This window comes from Cryptotermes secundus, unplaced genomic scaffold (assembly GCF_002891405.2).
Source record: "Cryptotermes secundus unplaced genomic scaffold, Csec_1.0 scaffold303, whole genome shotgun sequence".
In the NCBI taxonomy this organism is placed as follows: Eukaryota; Metazoa; Arthropoda; class Insecta; order Blattodea; family Kalotermitidae; genus Cryptotermes; species Cryptotermes secundus.
Window position 1 is genome coordinate 2,178,107 of NW_019726229.1, and position 21,228 is coordinate 2,199,334.

General features: G+C 42.2%; 1 protein-coding gene and 1 long non-coding RNA gene across 5 annotated transcripts in view; both read right to left on the minus strand.

Moving 5' to 3' along the window:
* Positions 1–21,228, minus strand: part of LOC111864041 (calcitonin gene-related peptide type 1 receptor) — a 523,124-nt gene that overhangs the window by 184,584 nt on the left and 317,312 nt on the right. For all 4 annotated transcript variants that reach the window (XM_023850993.2, XM_023850990.2, XM_033751302.1 and 1 more), the window contains exon 4: positions 1,825–1,935. In XM_023850993.2, coding sequence (XP_023706761.1) covers positions 1,825–1,935 — 111 coding nt within the window. The remainder of the gene's footprint in view (positions 1–1,824; positions 1,936–21,228) is intronic.
* Positions 19,587–19,895, minus strand: LOC111864042. The gene is made up of 2 exons (XR_002842728.2): positions 19,819–19,895; positions 19,587–19,732 (listed from the first exon to the last, which is right to left on the minus strand). It is a non-coding gene; the product is annotated as an uncharacterized LOC111864042 (long non-coding RNA).

Genomic DNA, 21,228 nt, shown 5'->3' on the forward strand with positions numbered 1-21,228 from the left:
GTTTTAGGAATAGAACTGGGAATATATATTAATTTTTTGATTAAATGCGCGGGTTTCACTCTAAGTCAGTTTCTTTCCCCATTCTTTCCGACATAAGGAAAGCACTGGACGGTGACTACAGTGAGGAGTGTTCAGATCACACAGCAACCATTCAAATACATGTTAGCTCCGTACTTGCTCTTCTGTTTCAATAGAAGATACGGTATCATTGCCAGGAAAAACGAAACTTCATTGTTTAACGCCGCTCTTGAAGCTTGTCACTTGATTTCCTATAATGATGATGAAGGCGATGTATAATTAATTACTACAGAAAAATTCTGGTCTGGTAGAAGGTAAAGCTATCCCTGTAAGAGGCCGTGGATACCCATAGGGTTGTCAGACGGCAAAGCTCCCACATTTTCTAGACAATCCGCTCACAGATGGCGGTAAAGTTGTTAGACTTACGCGCCGGTCGCCCTTTATCCCCTGAAAGATTCCTGGTTCTCGTTTCTGTAAAAGGCTGGATCGATCCCAGGGCCATAGTTCAGCTGAAAGGATTAGATAAATCGGAAAAAATCCAGTTAGATCATCGGGAATCGAACCCGAGACCATCCGGCTTGTAGCACAGTACCTCAACCAATTACCTTGCCGCGTGCTCCCAGTACTAGGGTGGCAAACAGGGATTAAGAAATGAGTTATCACTCTTAGAGAGAAAACCGAAAGAAGCAGGATTTCTGGGTGTAGTAATCGATCTATAACAGCTACAGGAGAATATGTGTCATTCACAGTAACGAAAAGTTCAAGAATGGAAGGGGAAACAGGAGAAGCCCAGCATGTTAAGGAAACAGAATCTAGGAGATAAAGAATATGGTTCAGGTTGTTTTATTTATGTTAATTATAAATTTTCCGACATTTAGCAGAGATTTATTAATTGTGACTGGATACGGGCTGGACGACCGAGGAGTCGGAGCTCGAGTCCCGTTGGGATCAAGAATTTTCTCTTCTCCATGTCGTCCAGACCGAATCTGGGGTCCACCAAACATCCTACCCAATGCGTACCGGGGCTCTTTCCCCGAGGGTAAGGCAGTCGAGGCATGAAGCTGACCAATTACCTCCAGCTAGTACCGAGGTCAACAAAATGTGGATCTATACATCCACTTCTCCATATGCCTTAATGGCGTAGTGCTTAATTAGTTAGGCATAGGGACAAATTTGCCTTTTTACGTGTAGGCAATTCTTTTGAGAGACAGGACATTTCTGCCAGGTACAAGTTGGACAATGTGGACAACCGTGCCCCAGCTGGCGAGATGAGTTTTCAGTAGAAGCTGAAAAACGTGCCACGGAAGAATTCCATTTTTTTCCATCTGTTAACTAATTAATTACAGACCTTGCACTACATGTCACCATATGCAATAAGATAAGCTACATTACAAAACAAGACTTTCCCTTGCATAAGAACTTTCATGACACAGCTTGCCCCTCTGCTAGATGCCTGAAGATATATGCCATCAACTACTTGGCCGCTAAACAGGAGATGATAACGACAGTCAAGAGAGAAATACGTCAGACATATTGTCTCGGCACGCCGAAGATATCCGTCATCCCCTCGTATTGTAATCCAGTGGTCACAGAAACAACACGAATCTTCAGACAAAAAAAAAACTGTTCCTCAAATTGCAGATCTCTTTGCAGGAGAACGCTACTCAAAGACATTTGTCTGAGAGACCGACGGGATGGAACTCTGGAAGCGAGTTCAACAGCTGGCTAGAGTTCTACGTGATATCTTCAAAAAAGAGTGCAATGAGAATCACAGCAAATCTACTAATAATATTCGTCCTTACTTACGGTTGGGATCAAATCCTGTAATAAATTCTGGACAGGGCGCATGCGCGGAAGATCCAGCTGGCGTCTCTGGCCAACATGACCAGCCGTCGAATGTTCCGGGGCAGAAGAGACCTGCAACAGCAACCAGTGTCCCTGCAGTCTTCACCAAAACTTATTAGGGCGATTGAGTAAATAGTGTGAGAGCAACGCTTCATGCTGATGAGAAAGGCGTTGAAGGTTTTAGGTGGAAAATATGAAGGAAGGATACCACATAGGAGTAGAATAATATTAAGATATGAACTAAGAGAAAAGGGGGGGGGGAAAGAACGTGATACTACTAGTTGCTTGTCACTAGTTCGATTGTCTGAGATGGAGTTTTCTTCAAGTCAAAGTCACATTGCGACTGACGGTCAGTCAGTCAGTAAGTATTGGTGTCGAACCCCATCTGGGGCTCATGACTAGATATTTATTACTGTTTGACAGTTTCGGTCTTGTTTTTGGTGGGGCGCCCTCTCTGACGAGAGGACGGGTCTGTCTTTTGTATATACTGCTGGCCCTTGCCAGCGCAGTCTTTCTCAAGTCCGAGTCCCTTGGACTCGCGACAATATTTTACTGTCTCAGACTTGAGACTTCCCTTTTCGCCGCCTGCTCCGACTCCCAGGGTCACGGTGGAGGTATTCGACCTCACCTCCACACGGAGATGACCTGCTGTGACCGAACTGCCTGGTACACTGAACCCCAGTCTATCTGGCGTTTTCTTGTTTCCCCATAAACAGTGTGATTTCTTCCTCACAAACGTGCAAACAAAGCGAATTCAACCAGTGCAGTCTGTACAGCGACTGGTTATTGGCTGGAAGGCAGTGGGGTTGGAGTTCAAGTCCCAGTAGGGGAAAGATTTTTCTCCTGCCATCGTTTTTAAGATCGGTTCTGGGGCCCAGTGAGTCTCCTGTCTAATGGGTACCAGGGACTCTTTCAACCGTTGTAAAGAGGCCGAGGAATGCAGCTGACCACTGACCTCCATCTAGTACACGTACTGGATCAAGAATACGTGGATCTATACATCCATATACTGTATATCCATACATCTTCATGATACAGTGTTAATTAGTTAAGCACAGGAACAGATATTTTTTATCATTTATATAAGGCAGATTAAAGATTAAGCATACTAAAGCTGTCCCTGTGCTTAACTAATTAAGGCATATGATGGAGTGGCTGTATAGATCAACATTTTTTTGACCTCGGCACTACCTGGAGCTGAGTGGTCAGCTTCACGCCCGGGCCTCTTTACCCTCGGTACTCATTGGATAGGAGGTTGGGCGGACCCTACAGCCGGACTGGAGGACATGGAGAAGAGAAAATTCTTGACTCTACCGCGACTCGAACTCCGAACCCTCGGCCGTCCAGCCCGTAGCCAGTCTCTATGCCGACTGCGTTATCCCTGCTCTTAGATTAATCATACTGTTAAATATAATTTAAAACCTTCACAGAAATTAACGGGGAGATCACATATCTACAGCCTATATGTTCAATGGGAAAGAATACAACCCGGCCTCTGTCCCTATTTTCTCTATTTTCTTTTAACGCATTAGATGGGAGGCTGTTGCTACGGGAGCCAAGACCGGACTGAAACTCTTAAGTAGGGAGGACCATAGCTCTCCTGTTTTAGAATCGATAACAATTAGAATAGTTACAGGAATGCTGGGACACCTCGCATAGTGGTCGTGCCCTCAAGTGTAAGTATTGATTCTGCAGTGTTACCTGCCCTCCAGCAGGAAACAAATGCTACACTGGCAGCGTGCCAGGAGCTTCTTCTTGCATGCAGCAGTTGAAATCATTGAAAACAGAAAATGAATACTTCGCATGGCACGCAAGCAATTTTCTTCGCGAGCAGACTAGATCATGGACATATCATCTGAAGGAATCTGGTTCGACTTCCGTTAGTGTTCCAGGATATTCTTATAGAGGTGTTTCGTGCTTCTCAACTTTCTTAAATAAGAAAGCGCCGAAAGCAAACTGGTATAGAATGTGACCACAGGCTCTGCTGTCGTTTTGATTTCACTCTCACAAACCTCTTCTTATATCACTCTTTGTTAAGATGCCTCAGCTGCGGCCATATTCAAGTTGAACGAAATTCTTCATGGCCTCAATCAATTTTAAATAACATTTCGGTGAGATATCTTTTAATTTACATGTGTACTGAGCATGTAAAACTGTTTGAGGACTTCAAATATGCAGGAAAAAATAATTCCTATGAATGGAACCAAACACAGCCGACAACAGTAGCCGCAGTAACTAAGGCGCGAAACGTTTTTCCCGCTCGAAACACTGGTATTGTAGGTTCGAATCCCACTCGAGGCATAGATGTCTGTCTGCGTTCATTCCATGTTTATCTTGTCCAGTGCCTGCAGTGACCCTGCGACGGAGTTAATCCCTCGCTCAACTGTTTATGACATTCATAATTTCGTGATTAATTCAAAATGGGAGCAGGCCAGAGAGCCTTATCCGTAAAATCAGGAGAAAAACAAAATAATACATAAAGTCTGGTTTCTTCGATATGTTGTGTGTTGTTCATGAAAACATTTACTGGTGAGCTTTGAAGTTGTTGGTGTGCTAAAGCCCCAAATTCATCTAATTAATATTTACGCGTTATTTAAAGCTTCACAGAAGACTCCACTAAAAAGACCATTATGCTGTTCAGGGAAGTGATCGCCGTTTATTGCAAGAAAAGTAAGAAGAGCACATAAAAATACACTCTGTGGGCAAAGACAGACAGCGTTAACGTAGGTAATTACCACGCTATGAAGAAAGGCATAATATGGCGGAGCTGAATAAAACTCCAGACATTCTTAAGTTCGGCATTAAAAGGACATGAGTGGCCACTTTATCTGTCGAGATAAAACCGAGGTAGCCATTCCATGGGAACTACTATATAGTACTACGCTATAAGCCGGTAGGTCGCGAGATGGAATCCTGACGAGGTCATTGAATTTCTTCAATTTACCTAATCCTTCCAGACGCATTATGGCCCTGGGGTCGACTCAGACTTTAACAGAAATGAGTACCAGGAAAATTCTAGGGGTAAAGGGCAGCCGGTGGGTAGGGCTGACCTTATCGCCATCTATGAGCGGACTGTCTAGAAAATGTGGGAACCTCAACATCTCACAACCCTATGGGCCTCCACGGCCTGTTATAGGGATACCTTTATTTTTACTTTTTTACTTTTATTTTTAGTGCTATATAAACCTGGTCCCTTCAGCACCCTACTGCCACTGCTCCTACTGCACAAGTTAGATGAAGTCCGGCCGCGCCACAGCTCAAGCTGTTAGTCGCTGGCTCCCACCGCGGCGGCCCGGGTTCGAGCCCGGGTCTGGTCAAGTGGGATTTGTGGTGGACAAAGTGGCGCTGGGGCAGGTTTTCTCCGAGTACTTCGGTTTCTCCTGTCAATCTTCATTCCACCAATTGCTCCACAATCACCCTCACCTATCATCTGGGGCTGGTACAATAGGCCAGAAGTGGCCGTAATACAAGGGACTTACTCCCACCCCACTAGCATTAAAAAAATTAGGTGATCGTGAAATGAGTAGGTGATCAGAATTGGTGAAGATACTGTCGCGTATTGGGCGTATATCGCGACAAATAACTTCACGATGTATTTGATGTAGCGAATTTTATTTCACATTCGCACTTACAATCACCCAAATTACAGATTTACGATTACTGCTATCTGCAGTATCACAAATAGTACACTCCAAATGCCACAAGACAACTGACTGGTTCTGGCTAACACGGAACTAACTCGGAGGTAGCTCGAGGACTCACTCGGCGGTAGCTCCAAGACTGACTGACTGACTGGCTGTGAATAGCCTTCGCTGCTCCTTATGTAGCCTTGATCGGACAATACGGAAAACGGCCACGTAATAGGCACCCTTGTTGCCTGGCGCTGTGTTGCTAGTAACGCTAGCGGTAATAACCGCTGTTACTACCGTAACAATCCTGTTGCGTCACCGTTACGTTACCGTGCGGAGGAGGGGGAGGGGAGCGTTGACTCACCCGCCGCGTCACTGCTGGTGGGGGGGGTTCTCCTTTGCGCGACATGTCACAATACTCTCACCATAGTTGCCTGGAAACACTGAATGCGGCCGAGAGCGGAACTGGTACCAAGTGCTTTCAGACTGACGAAATCAAGGGCAATGAGATGGGTGGGTCATGTGACAGGTATGGTACAAAAATTGGCTGCAAAATCTGAATGAGGACACTACTTCGGAGAATTATTTATGGGTGTTAAGATAATATTAAAATGATTTTTTGAATATATTTAACGTGGATGGACACAGGGTTGCTAGGTAACTGACCTTTAAACGCCTTGCTACCGAATATACGCAAGGCAACAGTGGGAGTAAGGCGTTTTCTAAGCGGTCGGAGCCGTGACCGTTGCTATGCAACGTCACGGTAAGCATTTCTCTATAACAATATAGGTTGTGGTCGGTGTGGAGGCTATGTAACGAAATTTCAGGAATAATCAAGGCAGTGTTTTCAGTATTTGAGTGTTTGAGTAACAGTAAGAGTGAGAGCAACGGAAAGTTTGTAAAAGACCTGTGAAGATTTAAAGTGCAAGTTGAAGACTGCGTTTATATGTAATACTTGAAGTGAGTGATCCAGTGAGACTGTTATATTTTCTGCGCTGAGATTCGTTGCCCGGAGAGGACTAGGGTGTGCGTGTAACGGTGGATTATGAAGTGGGTGTAGATCAGCGATAGGGTTGTGGTTAAGTGTGATCAAGAGAGTGTGTGTAACTGAAGTGGTGATAAATCCAATCATCCGAACTAGAACCCATCATTTCGTCACGCATACCATCCTACACGCGACAGTATAATGTGCTGATGTGGACCTGATTCATGTGAGTCGGGGTAGGGACTATAGTGGAGCCGGGCAAAGAATTCTAACGGTTTGTTGTCCTATCGTTTGTTCTCTCCTTACTCTTCCTGCCCACCCCTTGTATCCTTCGTTTCTGCTCTCCCCTTCTCTGTCTCCAGCCTTACAATATTTCCCTTTTCTGCTTGAAAATCTACAGAAATTGTCGGATTACTCGTTACAGAATGTTAGGCAAGTGGCGTCCTTAGGCAGGCTAAGCTGTTAGACTGGAGAAGAGGCCCTCCTTTCGTAACGACTCCTACCTCCACCGCCTCTGAGAATTCGTGGGCATCTCAGTTATACGAAGGGGCGGACTCTGATGAGAGTAACTATGATAGCGCCCACTAAGCCCGCAAAATCCATCCTTAATGCTAAAAGCACGGTATCCGGCTAAGCAGCAATACCACTCTTGCTGTTGGTGCTTCCTTTGCGGGGATTTAAACCCCCGTTTTTCACTACAAACAAAGTGAATTACGGTTGATCTCTGGTAAGCTCAAAGTAACGAAGCAGAGCGCAGTAGCAAACAATATCGGAGTGCAAACACAGACATCCGGGTGGTGGTAATGGGAGCGCATGCGCAGTACAGTTGGGGCGCTTACTGTCAACACTCTGTTTGATCACCATTTCAGGTTACACCTCAGCATACGTGTTGAAATCCGTACTACTGGGGTAATCTAGACTTTCAGGGCCACCACAATAATGCGAATTGGCAACTGAAAATAAATTGAATAAGATCAACCGACATTAAGATCGCGTCCTCTGCATATTCTTCTGAAGCGTTATTTATGATTGTTCTCAAATGTCTTTCGAGCCCAAATACAAAAACAAAGTTAACAAGCTTTCATGAGCACAATTTTCGGCACCTACTTTCCTTCAAATGTTGCAGTGTACAAGTAAGCCTACAGGAAACTTTAAGTTAACACTTACATGATTAAGTAACGACATAAATGTACAGAAGTTTCACCAATATTTAATCACCTTCTACCTTAAGTTTTCCATACGTTACTCCAACAATTCACACCGTTGCCATGTTTTAATTTTTAAATAATGAAAACTTTCATAGAGAATTTTCAGGTATAGAAGCCTAGCATATAGGGGTACCTTACAGTATCATACACAATTTCGCAGGCACTAATTACCGCCTTCAGATGAACATAGATTTCGCTAAAATGTTATTGTGTTAAAATGTACAAAACCATTTTCTTACGCTGTATTTATTTTTAATCAAAACTTCTCGGCCATGTATTAATGTCGCTCTGAATTTATAAGTTCCATTCATGGGACACAGTTCCAGTGTTAGAAGTCTCTAGTGGTATAGTGTTCATACCAAAGTTTCGCAAAAATCCGTAAATTGGTTCCAAGCTTATTAAGGGGGCACTGATACACGATCTTCTGATAGATGATACGTAATTATTTCATAGCAGCTTGGGAAGCTAACTATACTTGAATCAACGAAAGAATGAACACGAATGAGTGTCAGAAGCGCGGTAACCTCTTGCTCCACCGTAGCTACGTTGGACACTTGCCCTCCATCAACACCGTCAACAAAGTAACACAATACACAAAGAGAGCACACAGAGACAAGACAGAGAACTGTAGACGCGGCCACTAGTGGGGGCAGATGCCACGCCGAGGAAAGGTGAGGAAGCAATCGTGTTCGTATTTCGTTCATTTAAACATAATTAAATGGAGTACCTCCTTTTTGAAAACCTATAGTAACTTAGTTTGTCAAAAATTTGAAAAAGGAACAAAATTTAAATCGTTCACTGGATTCCATCACCGGAAAATATCCCGAGGTAGCTCTCATACTCACTCCAATTTCGTTTCAGATTTTCTTCTAGTATTATATTCCCGGGGGCACGAGATAGCGTAGTTGGTTGAGGCACTATGCTACAAGCCGGAAGGTGACGGGTTCGATTTCCATTGAGATCACTGGATTTTTCAATTGACCTAATCCTTCCAGCCTCACTATGATCCTGGGATGTACTCAACCTCTAAGAGAAGTGAGTATTAAGAATCTTCTTAGGATGTAAAGGCCGACCAGCGAGTAAGGCTGATAACCTTACCGCCATCTGTGAATCCACTGTCTAGAGAAAATGTGGAAGCCTCAACGTCTCACAACCCTACGGGCCTTCATGACTTGTTACGGGGATATCTTTACCTTTTACCTTACCTGAAGTCTTGACTCTGGGATTTTTCGCCGTCTCTTCAGTCAGTTCGTGGTATCTGGGACGAAATATTATGGACCTCCCGAATACGAATTAAGAGATGTGATCACTCGAACAGGTGTTGTAAACACAGGCGTTTAAAGCGATATACTAATGTAATGACAAAGGCATTTTGTGATTCCGTTACATTAGTATAAATCAGCAAGTCTGACGCATCCGAAACGGTCCAAACGTACCCTTTCAAATCATCATTTAATATCAACATTATTGACGCTACATTATGACTCCTGCAGGCTTATGTTACAAGCCGTACACTATAAACCGCCTCGTGTATTGCATGTGACATCGCCCACTTTCGAAACGCACATAAGCGTTATTGCAACAAAGCAAGTTAAATTATGCGTGAAATTAAGTTTGAATCCCGGTCAGCAGTGGGTAATCAAATACGCGAATGCATCGCAGTTAACAAAATCTATGCGGCCATTAAAATTTTAGCTCGCTTTGAAATGAGAACAGAAAAAATTTGAGCCATTCCTTGTATCACGTGAAAGAGAATCGATTGAATGGATCACAGCTTGTTTAATAACACTGTAGCAACGGCTTCGTTTACGTGGTATTTTGGGATAATGAAAACTGTTGATGAATAATGGTAGTACAAATGAAGATAGTCACATATAACAGTCTTCATACGGACGAGTTGCATATCTGAATCAGCAGAACTGAAAAATAATAAAATCAAGAAGGCAGTCGGCTTCTTTCTCACTGTGAGTTCGTTGTCGATTCGATTTCAGCGGCTGAACACGACTCGATCTCACAAAAAAAAAACCTTTCCGTGTCCCTTTGATATCGGAACGCGACGTTAGAGAAATGAATCAGATTTCCTGCTATTACAAGGCGACGGTGCGGTTCGGAAATATTTTCCTCGCACGGAACGTGATCTTGACATTTATCCGAAAATATGATAGAATTGCATTTCGCATAGAAACTTAGCGGTAAACCATCCTTTTCAACAAATTCTTGTGAGCAAATATTGTGTAAAACCACGTGTGTAGATGCATTATAGAACCACAGGCAGCACGGCATTCTTTGCGAAGTGAATTGTTACTCAGGAACACGCAATAGCGTAGTTGATTGAGGCACTATGCTACAACTCGGAAGGTCACAGGTTCGAATCCCGATTAGGTGGATTTTTTCAATTTGCGTAATCCTTCCAGCTGCACTATGGTCTTGGCGTAGACTCAGCTTCTAACAGAAATGAGTACAAGGAATATTTCTTGGGGCAAAGGGCGGCTGGCGTATAAGGCTGACAACCGTACTTCCGTCTGTGAGCTGATTGTCTAGAAAATGTGGGAGCCTCAATATTCCAAAACCCAAAGGGCCTCCTCGGCCTGTTACAGGGATAATTTTACAATAGTTACTCAACTTTTCAAGAAGTTGCTCGCCTTTTACGGAAATCAAAGTTTCATTATTGAGCTCATCCGAGTCAAGGGTAGACATTATGCTTCAATTTGTACTTGTGTTTCACAAGTAACCTCTTCCTTCCCTTCAAGTTCTCAGACTACAATTTTTATGAATATATTTTCGTAAATGAACTTCGATTCAACATTTGTTCTTCCCTCCCCAAAAAATACATGTATATAATTTCAGCCCAATAATTAAACGGAAATTATAGGATATATTATTTGATATTCCCTTCATCAACAATGATCAAAGATGTTGAGAGTGATAAGATAAGTGCCAGTAAATTTCATTCAGGAATGTCAGTTACGTGGCTAAGATTCGAACAGTATATCAGGGGATATACATTTACATGGCTTCAGTTGGGAAACCATTACCGAAAAGAAAAAAAAAACAGAGGCTAATAATTCTTATGTGGATTATTTCTGTTTTGAGTATCGAATGATAATTATATAGACCCTGACAACGAGTACATTTCAGATTGATCCCGACTGTCAGCTGATCACTTTATCAGGATAGCCGCATTGTAACTGAAATTTCCATTTGATACATCTTGAAATTTTTGGTCTACATGTAAATTAAATTACAGTGATCCCTTGCCAACTGCGACTAAAACTGATTTAAACATAAAAGTTTTCCCATTTACAAAACATTTTGTCAGCCGCGGTATCTAGCTTCATAGGTCCGTGGTTTTTAATTCACGTACTTATGAGGCGAAAAAGAGCAGGTGGCTTCAGCACAAAGAGATCGCATTATTTGGGAGCGGGACTCTAATATCTAACGAAATCAGTTTCCTAAGTTACCTTTACACCTAAGCGGCCTCCGTAGTCTAAGGGTAACGTTCCCACCTCATGATTCAAGGTACGCGGGTTCAAACCAGGCGGAGGTCGTGGAATTTTTAAGGGCGGAAATATTCAGGGAACAAGCCCTCCGGGAGGGACTTTAAGCCGTGGGTCCCGTGTCGTAGCTTTACGGCACGTAAAAGAACCTCATGCCTCAAGGAGGCCTCTGAGCCAAATTATAAGGACATTTCCCACCCAACAATAGTCTCTAACGCCTCTGGTAGATGGGAGAAGCATCTAGATACCGCTGAGCCAGTACAGGCCGAACTCGCTGGCTGAGTCGGGACTGATGGTACGCACCAGTATCGGTAGGGTATAGAGACTGGTAGAATATCACAGGGGCACGTAAAATAGACCACTGGTCGCAGTGCATGGGGAAACCCACCCCCTCCAATAATAATAATAATAATAATAATAATAATAATAATACCTTTACACCTCCCCATTTTGTGACAAATGTCACGATTTGTATTTACATTTGAGCATGTATTTATGTGTGATTTAGTGAATGAATAGACAATTTAAGCTTTGATGAATGTTAGTAGCAGACACGGGGCTCCTAATCCCGAAATTCTCATCCGTTTTTGTATATTTTTAGTCACATAACCCCCGAATTTAGCCTATTGTAGCCTGCCCCGGTTGATTATGATGATGGAGAATTTGGTGGAATGAAGATTGGCAAGGAAAATCTAAGTACTCGGAGAAAACCCGCCCCAGCACCACTTTGTCCACCACAAATGCCACTTGACCAGACCCGGGATCGAACACGGACCGCCGCGGTGGGAAGCCAGCGACTAACCGCTTGAGCTATGGCGCGGCCTATAAACAAACTTACTCCCATTTACGCTTATAGCTCAGTCGGCATAAAAACGGGTTACTGGTTGGACGGCCGGTTTTCCAATCCCAACAGGGGCTTTAAGTTTTTCTTCTCCATAGCATCCAGACAGCCTCTAGGGCCCACCCAGCCTCCTAGCCAATGGATACTGGGGAGTAAAGCGGCAGGAGCGCGAGGCTGACAAACTCATCTACATCTAATGCCGAGATGAAAAATGATGGAGCTATTCCTTCATTCCGACATGTGTCTCTATGGTACAGAGCTTAATTAATTAAGCACTGGGATAACTTTACCTTTTATCTTACCTCGAAAGCTATTCCCCCCCCCCAGACGGTATTACGACTAGCCACGGACCTAGGCCAATGCCTCTCTCACACTTTTGACACTGTCACCCTAATAAATTTTACCTGCAGACTAGAATTTACGAAGCATTTCGTACGGAATTCCCTCTCGCTACTTCTTCTGCAGAAAGGTCGTTGTTTCGTCCACTGTTGTCTCCCCAGTTAACAGCTCCAACAGGTCCCGGGTTGAACCAGAGCTCACCATAAGAAACACTATATCCTCAGGACGTATTCAACGATGAGCATCAAAGGAGAGATTCCACGTCTGCTCATCTTTAAATGCTGCATAAATATGTACAGACGGGTAAACATGTCTACACTAACTAATTTCAAATATAAACAAGGATTTACAAGTGCAACTCCTAAAGTGCATTCCATATTGCAGACTCCGAGTCCTATAAAACCACGATCTGGCGGTGGCAAGAGTTAGGAAGAGACTGGTAGTAAGTAAACAAACAACGTAAGAGATTCAATATCAAAAGTTAAACAAAGGTAAAGAGATAACTTGTACTCATTTCCAAATATAATTAGAATGATCAAGTCAAGAAGGATGAGGTGGGTATGGAATGTAGCATGAATGGGGGAAAAGACGAATGCATATAGGATATTGGTGGGAAAGCCATAAGGAAAGAGACCACTGAGAAGATGAAGACGTAGGTGGGTGGAAACATTAAAATGGATCTTAGAGAGATAGAAAGGGATGGAATGGATTGGATTGATCTGGCTCAAGATACGGAGTATTGGATTTCTTGAGTAGCTGCACAATTGGCGGCTTCACAAGAAGGGTTCAGTTCCATGAGTGAGTGAGAGGGCAAAGAACAGTATCGGGTTGAAATCTTAAATAGGTTCGCAGCGTTGGAAAATTAGACGCTCAGGTGGATATTAATAGAGCCTGGATAACTATTAGAGGGAACATAACAACTATCAGCCAAAGAGATAATTAAATGAAGAAGCATAAGCATTCCACGAAGAATGTCCAAATTATTAGATCAAAGGGAGACAGCCATATTAACGTGGTTACAGTATCCACGCGAGTTAAATGGGGATAATATGAACAATATAAGACGTGAATGTTGTATTTTAGAGTCCTGTTGCACTGATTCTCATCCATGATATATATGTAATGGCCCTTTTGTAGTACACTCAATTTAACATGTCACTTCACTACATGTTTCGGCAACATTGTGCCATCTTCAGGTGCTTTATTTACGCTAACCTATTGCATTGCTTGCCATCATGTGTCTTTCATAAAATTATTAAAATGTACATTCTTCATCAATTATAATAAAGATTTGAGGCTTTCACGGCGGTGAATATGAAGAAAGCAGCCTTCTGGGACATGGCATCGTGTACATGTGGTGTTAACCGACGTTTCGGAGGAACGTATCGCCTCCATCTTCAGGGTAGAAGAAAAAATATAAGAAATCTGCAAGCGAAGAGACCGTGAGAACCGGTAAAAGCAGACAGTCTGCTTTTACGGAGGCGATACGTTCCTCCGAAACGTCGGTTAACATCACATATACACGGTGCCATATCCCAGAAGACTGCTTTCTTCAACTATAATAAAATTTGTGTACACTAAAACTTGTAAAGATTATTCATCTATCTTATGCGTCTTAATTCAAACTCGCGTATTGTATTGTTCTTCCACTATGGGAGTCGTTTTTCCTATATTTTTTGTGTACTGTATCTTGTGATGTGTCCTTCCTTTTTGGATGCGAGCATTGTAATCAAAAGAGGAAGGACACATCACAAGATACAGTACACAAAAATTATAGGAAAAACGACTCCCATAGTGGAAGAACCATACAATACGCGAGTTTGAATTCAGACGCATATGATGCGGTGTGCCGCAGAGCTCTGTCCTCTGGCTTTACCCTTTAACGTATTCTTTAATGACCCATATAACTCAGTTAATCATGGTAAAATTTTAATCTTTGCTGAGGATATCATAATTTTCCAAGCCATTAACCCACCCCAATATTGCCTCCTACTTCAATTTGACATTAATTTGGTGATTGACTGACTCGCTGCCAACCCCACGAAAATAAACTTTATTAAAAATACATTTCATATCATACCACGTACTGTAGGAACACGAATATTCTGAGTTATGAGTACCAGCTCTGTCATGCTGTCACTACCTGTACCAAAACCATTAACGGATCTATGTGTTTCCTTCCGTGAGCCGGTGTAGTGCAGTCGGTATAGCGACTGGCTACGGGATGGACGACAAGAGGGATCAGAGTTCAAGTCCCGGTAGGGTCAAGTCAAGAATTTTCTATCCTCCACGATGTCCAGTCTGGCTCTGGGGTTCACCAAACTCCTAATCAATATGTACTGCGGGCTCTTTACCCGGGAGTAAAGAGGCCGGGGCATGAAGCTGACCACTCACCTCCAACTAGTGTCGAGGTCAAGAAAATATGGATCTATACACCCACTCCCCCATACGCCTTCAGGGTGTAGTGCTTAATTAGTTAAAAAAGGTAATGTTCTCCTTGTGCTTATCTTTATGTATTTCATTTCTGAATGTATGAAGCTTTTGGGTCTTATTCCCTCCATAAACTTCATATTTTTTTTTCCTGGGCTGATTATACATATATATGTTACGTATTAATTAAATTAATTAATTAATTTTCCTGGAGAGTAAACGCGGCCGGCGCGTAAGGCTGACAACCTTACTGCCATCTTTGAGCCGATTGTCTAGAAAATTTGGCACCCTCAACGTCTCACAACCCTATGGCCTCCACGGCCTGGTACAGGGATAGCTGTACTTTACTTTACTATTTGTTACGTTATGCGTTGGTCGAGCGAAGTTACAATATGCCTCGGTACTTAGGAAATCTATGACGTGTACTGTTGCCAGCAGGGTTGAGCAAATGCAGCAGGAGCCTGGCTCTGTAGCTGACCCCTCGGTACTGAGTTCAGCCCTTGCAGAAATACGGTCTTGTGTAGTGAACATGATTTTCACCACTGTCAATATGAAAAGCTACACTTACTCATACTATCATTGATCCAGACACCCTTACTTTACATAGGAGTGTAAATATGGATGTACGCGAGAATAAGCCTTAATGCCGCTCCATATCTGTACCTTAGTCCAACAAGTCTTCTCCAGATTACTTACAAGAGCCCAAAAATAGCATTTACGAATTGATTATCCGGAAGCAACAACATAACGAAGTCGGGAAGGAGGTGGCGCTGTGTGTACATTTCATAACTTGCTTAGCTGCACAACCGGAATTGCAACCGCGAGCTCTACACCCTGAATGCAAGAAGTGCTCTTTCCCTTTAAAACAAAAGCTGCCGAATTCTCATCCTCGCTATCTTTCCACAAGACTGCATAACAATAATACTCGTGGAGCTGAACCCTTCTTGAGAAGCCACCAATTGTACAGCTTCTCAGGAACTTCCCAGCATTTTACGGAACACAAGTTTCATTAGCTGTTCACAAGAGCCCTCCAGCGGTCCCTATCCTGAGCCAGATCAATCCAATCCACACCATCCCATCCTATCTCTCTGAGAACCATTTTCGTATAGTCCACCCATCTAAGTCTTAGTCTTCCCAGTGGTCTCCTTCCTTCCGGCTTTCCCCTCATTATCCTATATGCATTTCTCATCTCCCCATTCGTGCTACATGTCCTGCTCATCTCATCCTCCTTGACTTGATCATTCTAATTATACTTGGAGAAGCGTACAAGTTATGAAGCCTCTAAATAGAGCTTATATTCCACTTTGAACCGGCCTAGAAAACCGAGATTAACGGCCATGGGGTTTCGTAGCGCTGACCACGTGACACTTCTATCCGCAAAAGTTTGGACTAACTTAGCCGACAAGCTGCGGTCGCTGGGTCGGTATAGTTCGCTTGCGGACTACAGGCCACAAAGTTGATTTTATTCGAGGGTAAAAGCATGTATGCTAACAAGAGCGCAATATTCGGCAATAACTCGTAGAATTAAACTTAATTAAACTTTTAGATTTCATATTCTCGTGTTGGTAATTATGCTTCTTGCATCAAGTTCAGAAACCCCACGCCGTGCTTTGTGCGGGATTACGAAAGGAACGAATATGCTTGGCCGAACGACGAAGGGTGAGGTGGAGCAGGTCCATCTGCTGCACGGTTCTGTGCACAGCAAATAGTCTCATATTGGTTGTACTACATTATTAAATAACATCTTCAGAAATGTCGCACTGTAAAACTCTTAAGAAAAGATTTAAAAGGAAGTGGAGAGCAGCAGATAGTATATAATACATATAATCTTATAAAGTTTTGCCGAGGCCTGCATTAAAATACCTTTGTCTAGACTTCATAATAGTGCAACTTCCGTTCGTAAAAAATAATGAATAATTCGAAAGGAGGGAACAATGTTGAAGAAGGGACTTAAGAGCATTTACATCTCCTGGCAAACTCAGTTCTAACAAATATACAATATCAGAGGTGGGTAGATTTGACGGAGCCTTTGATCGGAGAATTGAATATGATTTAAAACTGAATAGCAGTTACAGATCCGTTTTGAAGTCTGTGAATCAGGGACCTCACAATGTAGGGTGGAATGGGATTCAGGTAAGCCCATATTTCCTTTTGATCCACATCAAGCTGCCAGGGTTAACGGTTTTTGGAATTTGTTTCGTTAATTCTTATTTTGATCATGTTACAAAATTTATTCTGTAGGCCAAACATATTACCATGTGGTTACAACCAGCAGATAATCAAAAGGTTCCCGGAAACACGATATTCTTGCACGAAAGGCAGCCCACTTACGGCCATAGCTCAGGCGGTTAGTTGCCCGGGTTCGAACCAAGTTCAGGTCATGTGGGATTTGTGGTGGACAAAGTGGCACGGAAGTAGGGTTTCTCCGAGTACCTCGGTTTTCCCTGTAAATTTTCAATCCACCGACTGCTGCATATTCATCATCATTTATCATCCGGGGCTGGTACAGTAGGCCAATTAGTTGCTGAAATACCAAGTGGACTCAGTCTCACCCCACCCCTAGAAATAAAAAGAAATCTAAAACGTAGGTGAGGGAGACGAAATACTTATTCATACGCTGAACGCTGTAGAAAGGGAGAGATGCAGACAGCGGTCCAAATTTGGAACTTCCCGATTCGAAAGGACAGAATCCCATTATGGCTCCAGCTGGTTCGCATTATTGTATTATTACTATTATTATAATTATCATTATGTGTATGTGTATTGTCCTTTCTAGCCACATAATGGAATAACCATTCGAGATGTACTTATTTTATTTTTCTCATTGTAAATGCTAACTTTAATTATTCTTAGAATTATTATTAATTTATTGCCATTATATAGACTGTCTTATTTTGTATTTTTTAGTCGTTTTGTGTATTTCTATGTACTCGTGCCAACTTTGTAATTGACCTCAGTGCTCTTAAATTTGCACGCAAATAAACATGAATTGAATTATTATTATTATTATTATTATTATTAGTAGTAGTAGTAGTAGTAGTAGTAGTAGTAGTTTATTTTCACATGCTAATTGAATGGCTACACGATGCAATTACAGAGTCAGCACAATCAGCAAATAAAATTAAAAAAATAAAATAAACTAGTACATAAATTTAAGGCAAATATATACGCACAAGTTATTCAAGTGCTCAGTATATACAGGACGAATGTAACTTCGCAGTAGTAAAAAAGGTAAAGCTATCCCTCTAACAGGCCGTGGAGGCCCATAGGGTTGTGAGCCGTCGAGGCTCCCACATTTTCAGACAGTCGGCTCACATATGACGATGAGGTTGTGTCCTAACCAGCCAATCATCCTTCACCCCCAGGAAGATTCCTGGTAATTATTTCTGTTAGAGGCTGAGTCGACTCCATGGCCATAGTGCGGCTGGAAGGATTAGGTCAACTGAAACGTCCAATGACCTCATCAGGAATAGAACCCGCGACCTTCCGGCTTGTAGCGTAGTGCCTCAAACAACTACACTACCGCGTGCTTCCTTCACTGGGGTACTAAATGTGACAAAATAATTTATTACAGACTAAACAGATTGACAGTAAAATTAATGTTAAAGAAATGATTATAAAATGTACTGGTGATATTACAGATTGCGTTTACATCTAGGGCACAGAGGAAAGAAGCATGTTTATTGCTTTGAAGGAAGTGGAAATTGTAGTAATTAAGCCTCTCGTGTTTCTGACTGGAACTGTGACACTAACAGCTTCTGAAAGTGAAGTGAAAGTAATAAAAACTTTATCGAAGTTGTCGCAAAATAAATCTCGAATAAAATTTGTAATTTTAAGCTATAAAAATAGCAATTGTACTTCTAATAATTATGATAATTAAGGAAGATGCTGTAACATGTGGTAGTAGCCTTTTCTCTGCACACGTTCCAGTTTGCCGAACTCAGTGTTGGTTAAGACAATCCGAGACAACAGAATTACAATCGAGTTTGTTTCAAGCTCGGATGATGCAAAGTATAATAGATTATTTAACGAAGAACAGGAGAAAGTAACGGATCATATTACATATAACAATTTTATGCACGAAAAAATGTATAATCAGAAAGCTGATAACGTTGAAGAGAACATCGAGGTCTCTAATAAAATCTGTATGCAGAATAGTAATAAAAATATATATATTTTATGAAATATTTTCTATAAGATTGCACTCTGTTTATGTCCATTTTGGGGGTTTAGCAGTCATACAAACTACAACAGACCTTATAATTTATTCCACGCTATACGTTTCGACAGCTTTTGGTTCATCATCAGGTGTAACGCACAAATATGCTACCATAGTCAATAAGTTTATGGACTGGCCGCAAAGCGTCGTTGTAGTGCATTACAGCGGGTAGGTTGAGGCACGATATGATGCCCTGTCAGTTCATCTCTCGTTACAGCAAGAGGCAATTGTGTGCAAACAGTGTAAGCAGAACTACGGCCTCTGTTGTGTACTGCAGTTAAATGCAAGTGGCGGAAATCGAAAATGTGGCAGTCTGAACAACGGACAAATACTAGGAAAAACTAGGAAAATCAACACTTATCAATATAACCTCCGTCGAGTGTAACAAAGTATATTCTTGTCACTATTTTTTACATTTGCCTTACATGTTTCGGCTCACAAAGAGCCATCATCAGAGGCACCCACCACAAAAACATAAAACTACTTGCACTGCTCAGCAATCACAATATATAGTTTTTTGTGGAAGATGTTACACATATCAGAGCGTAAAACACAACAACATCCAGTATCCTGCGTGCAGGTGTCCCAATAGCTTTTAAAAAATCACCCAGCAAAGCGAGTCGTTAATTAAAATTAAATTTAAAACCGTCCAAGTAAAATATTCAGGTTCCTTTTAGTGGATAGTCCCAATGGGGGAGGCGTCAGCACGGGGTTCCGTGGGCTGCAAAGATATTGCATTAAGTTAGGTTATATCTATTATCGTATATTTAACGTTGAATATTAAATGATGTTTGATGCTGGCCTTACCTTGTGGTCGGCTGTGTCCGACACGTAGTGTATAGTGTAGTGCTGTGGAGAGGCCACGTCGATGCTATTTAAAGNAACGATTGGGATTACGATTTCGCAAACTGAACTGAAGGAAGCAAATCGCGCACAGAACGTCCATCTGATTCATTCAGACAGGTCTGACACCACTTCTGCTTGCTAACCGTTTAAAGCCCAGTGACTATTGCACATGCCCCCTGCTTCACGGAGCGGACCTAGCTCAGTCGATACAGAGACTAGGCTACTGGCTGGACGACCGAGGAGTAGGGGTTCGAGCCCCGGTAGGGTCAAGAATTTTCTCTTCTCCATAATGTTCAGGCCTGCCCTGTGGCCCACCCAACCTCCTATACAAAGAATACCGGGGGCTATTTCCCAGGGAATAAAGCGGCAGGAGCATGAAGCTGCTCACTCTCTTCCATATAGTGCCGACGTTAAGAATGATGGAAGTATACCTTCACTCACTATGCGCCTTCACGGCGTGGTGCTTAATTAATTAAGGCCAGAGCTAACGTAGCCTACTTTAAGGCACAAGACTCTGTCTCCTATCACAACATATATTAGTGTGTTTCCAATGATTCTCATAATAGACGTTTTCCTGTGAGTACGAACTGAATTTGTAGTTTATTTTCATACTTAAGAAATAGAAGTAGGCTTGTGCGATTACCTTGCTCTGTGTATGTGTTTATGTGTATGCCCTCTAATAAATTTATAACGCCAGAATCGAGCTTTATGAGACTTGGTATGCATATTTTGCCACCTGAGGTCATCTCAACGGCGTACTTCATAAAATCTTCCCTCGGTAATATCAAAACTGCAGTCTCTCAAAACGTGTTCTTTCAATGGCAGTTCTTCTTTCTGCCTGTGTCATACACTCAAATTGTAGTGAAATGAAGGAGGGTGATTGGTTCTTCCCAGAATTTCTTGTTATATTTTATTTAGAATAAATTCAGTCCGTAAAGCGTTAACTGAAGTAACGGCAGAATAGTTTACAAATTATATAGACTTATTTTTATCTTTTCGTTAAGTTGCTCTCCTCGATGGATGTCATTAGCATTACAGAATCAGTGGAAATGAGACGGTCAGGCATAAAGTATAAATGGCAGGCAAGTAAATCCATTCAAAAATCTGACAGAATAACGTGAAGGAAAGAGAAGACTTGGACGACCTTCGAGTAGATGAGACGATAACATTAATATGAATTACCATCTAGTAACAACAGTTGATTCACTGTAAGAGTATTATGTTGGACACTGTCCATTATCAGATGTGTATTTTACTTTTACTATATTTCGGAAACTTGATCCATTTCCATCCTGACTGATCCAGCGACCGAGATTAGAGCTATGTAAGGAACAGTACTGAGAAGGGTCTTCCTCTCATCTTACACCTGAT